Genomic DNA, 10,543 nt, shown 5'->3' on the forward strand with positions numbered 1-10,543 from the left:
GGTTATTTAGATGATAATGCCAACTAAAAATAAAAACATTTTTCTTTTCAAAAAATAAAAATGAGGGTTGGCTACCCTACCACATAAGGGTATAAAAATAGATAACAACCTATTCTTAGACGTACTGAATATACATAAAATTTTATCAAAATCGGTCAAAGCCGTTTCGAGATGGTATCAAAAAAAACAACCCCTATTAGAAAATAGGGAATGATGGTAAAACGGTGAAAATTTAGAGTTGTTTGTATTTTTTAAGGCCAAATAAAATATTTTTTTCCAAAAATAAAAAATGGAGGGTGGGCTACCCTTATCACTTTAAGGGTATATAAAATATATAACAACCTATTTTCGGACCTAATTAATATACTTATAAATTTCATCAAAATCGCCAAGCTGTTTCGGAGATGGTATCAAAAAAAACAACCCCTATTAGAAAATAGGCGATGATGGTAAAACGGTGAAAATTTAGAGTTGTTTGTATTTTTAAGGCCAAATAAAAAAAATATTTTTTTCCAAAATAAAAAATGAGGGTGGCTACCCTCTCGGCTACCCTTATCACTTAAGGGTATAAGAATAGATAACAACCTATTCTTAGACGTACTGAATATACATAAAATTTTATCAAAATCCATCTTATATATATATTTTCTAAAAATAAAAAAAAATTTTAAAAACAAACCCTGTTAAAAAATAGGGGATGAGAACGGTGAAAATTTAGGGTTGTTTGTATTTTTAATGCCAAATAAAAAATTAAAATATTTTTTTTTTTTCAAAAATAAAAAAATGGGGTGGGCTACCCTACCACTTAAGGGTATAAAAATAGACAACAAACTATTTTCAGACCTACTCAATATACATAATAAATGTCATCAAATCGGCCAAGCCGTTTCTGAGATGGTATCAAAAAACAACCCCTATTAGAAGATAGGGGATGATGGTAGAACGGTGAAAATTTAGAGTTGTTTGTATTTTTAAGGCCAAATAAAAAACATTTTTTTTTTCCAAAAATAAAAAAAAAATGAGGGTTGGCTACCCTCTCGGCTACCCTATCACTTAAGGGTATAAGAACAGATAACAACCTATTCTTAGACGTAGGGGAAACTGGGGTAAGATGACGATAAGGGAAAATTCAACAACTTTGAAAATATTTATTTTAAGAAACAATATTGAAACTACAAACTACAAACAAAAAAAAAAAAAAAAAAAAAAAAAAAAAATCACATAAACTAAATCATTTTTTTCAAAAAGCAAAAACAAAAAACAAGTCAATTTAGTCAACTTACCTCATATAACGGGTAAGATGACGAACTGGGGTAAGATGACTTAAATGCAAAATCTGCAATAAAAATCGCCATCTTCAAAAGAAGAACACTCCTCGTGCCACCACAACGAACAAGATGAACATTGGATCCAATTTTCAATTGGAGGATCTGTATATAATTCATTACATCCCGGACACATGTAGTGACTTCCATCAGATGTCTTCTGATTATTAGAATTAAGACCACTTGGGCCAGCCTTATCGTAGTCACGTATGGGTCCTTGACGTTTTTTTTCTTTTCTGCCTTTCCTCCTTAATTTCATTTGTTTTGTCTCTCATAGCCTTTTTTCCAATCTTAATTTTCTTTTTCATCTCTTTTTCTGCTTGTTCATTTTGTTTTATTTCCAAAGCTTCCTTTACAGGCGTGCTACTAATAATTGAGGCAGACATTTTTTTTCGAGTTATGGATGCCCTTTCGGCTGTGGGTATTGGCCTAATTTGTTTTAAAGCTTTTTGTTATCTTCAAATAATTTTTGCTTAGTGCTTTCTAATTTGTCTTCAACTAATTCCTTAGCTGTAATTAATCCACGACTGTTTTGCATTGGTGTTTGGTTCAGTTTTTTTTACAGGATAGATAAAGGAAAGTCTTCATCAGAATCTGACTGTATGTCAATGGTTAAAGGAGTGGTTGTGGATTTTCTCTTTCTTGGTGATGGTGATGCAAAGTCTTCTTCTGAATTATCGCGTTCTGTCGTTCTTGCAGCAGCAAAATCGTTGTCATCGAAAATTAGGGGATTAAATGGTTCGATGCCGCATGCTTTAAACCCTTTCACAGCATTACTTACTGTAGCAGCTTTACAGTAAGCTTCGGCAAATAACGGACCGATATTTCTGTCAGAAATTACTACTCCAGGATGATTGACCAGAAACGCATCACACACTTGATTGTAGTAGGTTTTTAGGGGGCCGAAAAAAGAAACCTCTAATGGTTGTAATTTATGCGTTGTGTGAGGTGGAAATCCCACCAGAATAATTCCATCTTCTCTACAGAAGTTTATCCCTGGAAGTGAAATGTGTGAGCTATGGTTGTCGACCAATAACAACACTGGGTCATCAACGGAAGGCTTTGCGTATCTAACAAAATGTTTTAGATATGCCAGGAAACTATCAGCCGTCATCCATCCGGAACTTTGTGCCGTTGCTTGCGATCCAGGTGGGCAGCCATTTAACAGTTCAGGTTTCATTCGTTGACGAGCGAATACGAAATAAGGCGGAACATAAGAACCTACAGCATTCATAGAACAAACTAAAGTGGTTGTGCGGCCTCTTTCGGCGGATACAATTTTGGCTACTCGACGTTGTCCTTTAGGCGTTAAAATTTTTGGTAGTTTCATTGGCACTGTAGATAGACCGGATTCGTCGGCATTATAGATGCGATCAGGAGTAAAATTATATTTTTCTTTAACCTCTAAGGATAGAAAAAGATTCAACTGCACTTTGTTGAATCCTCTAAGACGAGCAACAGATGTGGCTTCTGGGTTTCTCAGGCTAAGACGGTTGGCTGCTTTAAACCCGTTAAACCAATCAACTCCTGCTGTTTTGGTTTCGCGATTAAATCTGTGTTGTATTTTGTTTTCCTCGGCAAATTGAAAAGCTAATTTTCGCACTTGAACTGAAGTCATTCCAAGGCCACGGTGATATATTGAACAAATTCTGCAGTCTGTTGAGGTGTAAAAGTTTGATTAAATCGACCCGCATGATGTGGAAGTTCTTCTCCTGTAAGTTGCTTTTTTCGGCATCGCCTCAGCGTTGGCTCAGGAATGTTGTATCTAATAGCTGCCGCATTACAAGATAAGGTACCTTGTTCGAGAGCTTGCAGCGCTAACCTACGGGAATCGTCATCCCATTTTCTACGGTTGGTCTTTCGTTTGTAATTTCTCGGCATCCTGTAATGAAAACAATATCATAGTAATGATATTTATGACGCTAAAAGGTATAACACATATTTATGGGGCAAAATGACGATCTTGGGGCAAGATGACGATGTCGTCATCTTACCCCCGCCATCTTACCCCCATGCACACATAACCTTATTTATTTATTTCCTAAGATTGAAACAAAAATATCAATACATTCAAGCATTGGTTGTTTACTCTTAATATCAGGATATTATTTGTAAAAATATTGAAAATCGTACTTACTCATTAACAAGCACAACCACTAAAAACTTTAGCCAAAATATTATAACAACTGTTGAGAAAAACAATTCGGGCACGTGTGCGTTAAACTACAAACTGCTGCGACAAATGGCCGTCTTCTCTTAATACCGCATGCAACGCTTTAGATGTTGCCAAATTCCATAAATCAAAATATTTATTTATACGGAAAATTTTTGGCATTAATCATCTTACCCCAATCGTCATCTTACCCCAGTTTCCCCTACTGAATATACAAAAATTCGGAGATGGTAACAAAACCTTTAAAAAACAACCCATATTAAAAAATAGGGATGATGGTAGAACGGTGAAAATTAGGGTTGTTTGTATTTTTTAATGACAAATAAAAAAATTAAAATATTTTTTTTCAAAAATAAAAAAATGGGGTGGGCTACCCTTATCACTTAAGGGTATAAAAACAGATAACGTATTCTCAGACCTACTGAATATACATATAAAATTTCATCAAAATCGATCAAGCCGTTTCGAGATGGTAACAAAATTAAAAAACATCCCTCGTTAAAAATAGGGATGATGGTAGAACGGTGAAAACTTAGGTTTGTTTGTATTTTTAATGCCAAATAAAAATAAAAATATTTTTTTTAAATAAAAATGGGGTGGGCTACCCTTATCACTTAAGGGTATAAAAATATATAACAACCTGTTTTCAGACCTACTAATATACTTATAAAATTTCATCAAAATTGGCTAAGCTGTTTCGGAGATGGCAACTAAAAAAATAAAACAATCCCTATTTTTTAATAGGGGATGATGGTAACGGTGAAAATTTAGGTTGTTTGTATTTTAATGCCAAATAAAAACATTTTTTCTTTCAAAACTAAAAAAATGAGGGTGGGTTACCTTCTCGGCTACCCTTATCAGTTAAGGGTATAAAAAATATATAACAACTTATTCTTAGACGTACTGAATATACATATAAAATTTTATCAAAATCGGTTAAGCCGTTTCGGAGATGGTAACAAAAAATTAAAAAAACAACCCCTATTAAAAAATAGGGGATGAAAGTAGAACGGTGAAAATTTAGAGTTGTTTGTATTTTTTAAGGCCAAATAAAAAAAATATTTTTTTTTTCCAAAAATAAAAAAATGAGGGTGGGCTACCCTCTCGGCTACCCTTATCACTTAAGGGTATAAAAAATATATAACAACCTATTTTCAGACCTACTCAATATACTTATAAAATTTCATCAAAATCGGTTAAGCCGTTTCGGAGATGGTAATAAAAAATCTTAAAAAACAATCCCTGTTAAAAAATAGGGGATGATGGTAGAACGGTGAAAATTTAGGTTGTTTGTATTTTTAATGTCAGTTAAAAAAATTAAAATATTGTTTTTCACAAAATAAAAAATGGGGGTGGACTACCTCATCATTTATGGGTATAAAAATATATAACTACCTATTCTCAGACCTACTGAATATACATATAAAATTTCATCAAAATCGGTTAAGCCGTTTCGGAGGAGTACGCTAACCAAAACTGTAACACGGGAATTATATAAGATAATATTATATTTAAACTGGCGGAGTGCGGAGAACGGAAAGACTGATTATAGCAATAGATAAAATTTAAAACTATAATTTAAAACCTGTGTTAAAACTATTCAAGAAAGTACACACAAAACAAGGCAACGCCGCGCGTCTATTCGTTCAATTCCGAGCAAAATAGCGAGGCTCCACGAAGTTGGGGCCTCGCTCGCCAAAGCGAGGCCCCATCGACAGGTCAGATTTTGATGCGAGACGAGACTTCTAGGGTATTAAGATATTCTTTGGTTGGGGATAAAGCAAGCGAATAGGAAAGGCGCAAAAGCCATGGCAACTGCGTGGTAACAAATCCTGTGACGTACTTCGCCAATCATGTTCGATGAATAGGCGGCCATGCGCGGCGATGCCGGTTTGCCAATTATATCGTTGAAAAATCTCAACTTTCGTAATAAGCAGATTATACAGAATGAAAGAAATATGTTATTAAATAAAACATATCGAACAATATGAACCACGTTAAAATTCCTTAGTAATATACGTCAGAATATGCTAAACACATTATATATAATAAAAATATATTAAATTTATAGTTCATGTCTGGCAATTTTGCAATTTTATAGATAAACGTGGCAATATCGATTTTTTTTCTCGCATTCCTTCCGTAGCTTCAGATCCGCTGGTCAAACAGTATATTATATACCTGGAAATCTAACAAAATTAAATATTTAAGGTAGCTATTGCCTCTTAGTAGTAAACTAACTTCTTTTCCTGCCAACAGCTGATTTCAAAAACCTGTGTAGCAAAAAATTAATAAAAAGATTTGTATATACCTATAACTGCTGAATAAACAGAAATATATTTTAATTATCTAAATAGATAATATTATCTGGAAAAAAATTAATAATGAAATGAATTTATAAAAACCACCTGAAAATTAAAATAGATAAATTAGATTAAATGAAACAAACAGAACAATCATTCAAAATTAAAACGATGTTAGTTATGTTAAACAAATAAGATTTTAATAACCAAAAAATTAATAACCAAATTAGACAAAAAAAATAAATAAACCAAAAAAAAAATGTTTAGTTCAATCTGAAAAATAAAATACTTGAAAATAATCGTTATCATTATTTTTACTTAGCTCAGAGCAACAAATAATTTCTTTAACAAATGGAGAGAGAGAAAAATAATGAAAAAAAACTGTATTATCATCCTGGCAAATAAAAGTCACTTACGTATGTTACACATTATTTAAAAAAAAATATTTAAAAAAAAAATAGAATACTTTAATATTTCAACAAAACACAAGAGAGAAAAGAAAACTGTATATATTCAATGTACCTTTGAATGCAAATTATTACTTTGAATCTTATTTCGTTTTAAGCAAATTATTATTACTATGAACATTTACTGCTTTTTAATGTTTTAGAATACCTATACTGAATTATACTAACCCTTTCTCTGTCAGTTTTCTATTTCTTTCTAATATGATGTTTAATCTTCTAAAAATCCGATGTATCACTGATTTTCCCCCATGTAAGGTGTACTGGAGAAATGTCTTTCCCATCTCCCGTGTCTATGCAATCACTCTGCCTTAGCTTTTAGCGGTCTACCCTCTTAAGCGAATATGTCCTCATATTCCTGGAGAAATTTCTTTACCATCTCCTGCTCCGCCATATCCAGATGCCCACATTCAACCTTTGAATGTACCTCAGATGAGCTTGAGTGTACCCCATCTGAACTTGAGTGTACTCCTCCTGAGGAATACCTATCCGACCTTGAAGGAAAAATGGTCATAACGCTCGAGCCTAATTCTTTACAGGTACCGAAGTATGAAAAATGTGGATTTTAATACGGTCTGTTGTGTGGCTGTCCATTCAGTATGCAAATAACGGTTATCTATTGTGATTTTTGATGGATTATGATAGGTTTTCTATTGTAGCCGTTAACTGTAGAAATGTTGACGGCAAAGTGGTTCAGTGGTTAAGACCATAGTGTGTGTAGGGACCCCGGTGTATACAGATACACTACAATCATAACCAGGTAATTACAATATTATTGATTTCTTCATGAGTTTAACCAGTCAGGGTTGCATGCAACCAAGCCTTGATCCTCCGGTCTGCGCTAAACCTTAGGCGTTAAACTCACGAGTACTTTCTAGTCTATTGTTTTTTATTCCAAAGGTTATTCGCATACATGTTCTGTCTATTGCAATCTTCGAATTGAGGGTTCGAATTTTCCGTCCTACGGCGTCCATGAGCGTTTCCGCCTTCTCTGTGTAGAGCCGTTATGTATAAAGATACCTTGCTTCACCTAACTTGCGTAAAATCGCCAACTAGAGTGGATCCAGTGCTACTAGCTGTGGGCGATTCTCCTTTCCCCCACCTGCTACTGCCACTGTCTTTTATCCCAGACAGCAATTCAAGGGTTCCTCCCTCCGAATTCTCAGCACGCTCTGGTCGATAGTTTCTTACTCCATCACTGACCTCCTTATCAGTGAACGCAGGTTCAGCACTCATTGTCGTGAATGACAAATCCGTAAATAAATTAGGCGTACATCTGATATGTCCACACTCTATCCTCTATCTTCCTTGCACTAAAATCTCTTCCTTTCGTGCAATAACTTCTTTCTGTTTACCCGTGCTTTTCGGATCATGTCTAGGCCACCTTTAGTAAGTCCCTAGACCAGATTCAACGTCCTGTATATAGTTTTTAGGATCCGTTGATCCGAACCCGATAGACCAATTTGCTGCTAGTGAATTACATCGCCTTCTCCACAACCTTACATGCATAACCCAGTACCCTATCTAAATTATTGTCGAAAAATCCATTCTCTTATTTTCGACGACTACTTTTTAAAACACCCTCGTAAAAGATTTAAAGCTCTCTGGGACGTAACCGTCGCTTCATTGTGTCCCGTCCAGGTACCTACTATTGAAATTGGGGTCTTAAAAAAACATCTGGTTCCAGTTCACAAGTGCATCGATTTTCATCTAGAATTCGTTACCTACAAAGGTTACCTAAACTCTCTAAACGGAGCATATAAACATTTTTTTTTTCTATTTATGTTTCTAGAATAAAGGAAATGAATATAAAGTAGCATCAAAAGTAATATTAAAAATAAATGAAGTATGCTGCAGTATAAGTCAATTGTTGCAAACCCAAGTAATAACTATTCAACAAGCCAAAACGCCTAATACGTTATGCAACCATTTCAAAAAAAAACCACAGCTGACTATTCCATTTGTCCAACTGTAATAAAAATTTTTACTTTTTTTTCAGAAAGACATATAAGAAAAATTATTCATCAAATAACAAATAACAGTTATTCCATTACAAAAATAACACTTACAGAAACCGAAAAAAAACTTTTATTATTTTAATCAAAAGACAAAGGTCCACAACAATACTTATTAGTGTATAACGACATGTGAATACTTCGTTGCATGTCGAGAGAGTTCGCTGACTTTTAATTAGTTCTATCTATGAAACACATGTGCAATTATTAATTTACCAAAAAAAAAAATCTTAGTTGACCATTGTTCCTGCTGCTGACAGATGTTGACATATTTACCTGTGCGATTTCTTTGTCATAAACATTTACGCTAATTACCATTATCGCAAATTGATTTTACTGGTTAACTGCTTCCTCATTTTAACGAAATAAAAGAAACATCTATCGAAATTTCATGAATCTTTCTTAAAACAAAACACTATCCTGAGATGAAATATTCTGAATTACCACAAATACTACTTTATGCAAAAACATATTGGCAATTTATTCTTAAGAAAAAAAAACTTAAAATCAATGACACAAGATCATTTAAAATTTCTACAAAATCTCTAAATCAGAAAATAAATAATACGGAATGCATTTCAAGAACATTTAAAAAAACTGAAAAGACCTTGTGCCACAACTATGTTTAAAACAAATACAATAAACCAAGAATAAACATCAAAAATAATAGAATTATAACATTTTAATCACTAACATCCATTAATAAAAACATATTAGAAAATACATTCGATGATTATAAAAGAGTTAAGCAAGAGTTACATTTGTTACAATTATGAGGACTCAATAGAGTTACTAATACTGTTAAAATCAAAAAAGGAAAAAAACATAAAAAAAAAAAAAAAAATTAGTCTTTACTTTTTAAATTAGAGCAAAAATAAAATCAAAAACAATAATCTGGGTACATACTACAAATTAATTTTTGTGTATCCCACCGTAGCTGTCACCAATTTTTATGTGACAAAACTTTCCAGATTTGTCCGTTAACATGGTAGTGTGGCCTTTATATAATTATTATAATTAAAATAATTTATTGAGCGGTAGGCAGAACTTGGATAATGAGAACACCGACTTTTCCGAGCGTAAATATAGTTTATCGTTTATATATAAAAAAAACAAAATATAGCCAGCTAATAATAGAAATTAAGGCATCGCACTTTTATGGTAAGGGTTCTTTCTGAATTAAGTTACTATAAACTATATTGCCACTTACCTTATTACGTCAACATCCGTCAGCAATAAATCAACAACAAGAACCTGTCGAAGACTTCATTGATCCCCTTGTAGATCTCCCGCTTCGGTCATGGACTTTAGATAGTTTAATATTTTAGAGAAAAGGTGAGATTCAAAAATAAAATGCCGATTTTTCACAACACCTAACTATATTTAATATAAAAAAATAAATAAATAAAAATATAGAAAAAGATTTAACAAGACATTTATAATTAACGAAATATAAAAAAAAGGAAAGAAATTTAATCAAAATAATTAAAGAATGATATTAAAATTCAGAAGTGATAAAGTTAAAATACAACAGTTTTCCTTATTAGTCTAATTCAAATTATCTAAAATTAGCATACAATTCAAACCTCTCTTAGAATTTTCGTTGGTAGAAAATTAATATGTCAAAAAAATATTAACTGAACAATTAGATTTAAATTAGAATTTAATAAAAGAACAATTGTAAAATAATCATTTGTTTGATGACATCTAACTTTTACTAAAGCCTTTAGAACAAACAGAAAGTCTTAAATCGTTAATAAAAATATTAAAGAAAATCTAAAAACAACAAATTAAAAAATCTTTATACATGAAATGTTTAAAATTTCCTAACTTGAGAATTGAATATTTAAGAAAATCTTTAAATCGAAAACTTACTAAAATTATTAAAAAGAAACCACTGGATAATATAAGATCTACACGGAGAAAATTCGACCGTCTAATTTAAAAGTCAGTACCGAACTGATCCAAAAATCTATTTTCCTAAACCTCGAAATATTTAAAGGTGCCGAGCCATTCTCAAATCCTCTTCGGGTTCGCTTTTCAGGAACCGTCTGATTGTTCTGAGAAAACCTCAACTACCCTGTCGTTCCCGGTCTAGTTGGCTTTACTTGTCACAGATGTCGTTACTTTACCATTTCTAATGTTATTTCAAATTATTACTAATAACTGTGTAAATATTATAATTAATGTAAAACACAATTACACATGATTAAAACTAACCCTAACTAAAATATATTTTAAAAAAAAAAAAAAAAAAAAACCA

The 10,543-nt window shown here is 32.5% G+C and overlaps 1 protein-coding gene across 1 annotated transcript; it reads right to left on the minus strand.

The window, feature by feature from the left end:
- Positions 1-1,884: 1,884 nt before the first annotated feature.
- On the minus strand, positions 1,885-2,943 carry LOC115888207. Its single transcript, XM_030907841.1, has one exon. It carries the CDS (start codon positions 2,941-2,943, stop codon positions 1,885-1,887), a length of 1,059 nt encoding a protein of 352 aa, XP_030763701.1.
- Between the last annotated feature and the right edge of the window lie 7,600 nt (positions 2,944-10,543).

Source organism: Sitophilus oryzae, unplaced genomic scaffold, assembly GCF_002938485.1.
Source record: "Sitophilus oryzae breed Bouriz unplaced genomic scaffold, Soryzae_2.0 scaffold_690_pilon_pilon, whole genome shotgun sequence".
Classification (NCBI taxonomy): Eukaryota; Metazoa; Arthropoda; class Insecta; order Coleoptera; family Curculionidae; genus Sitophilus; species Sitophilus oryzae.

Excerpts from the sequence above, each read along its gene's own strand:
- LOC115888207 (XM_030907841.1), bottom strand. The coding sequence starts at position 2,943 with ATGACTTCAGTTCAAGTGCGAAAATTAGCTTTTCAATTTGCCGAGGAA.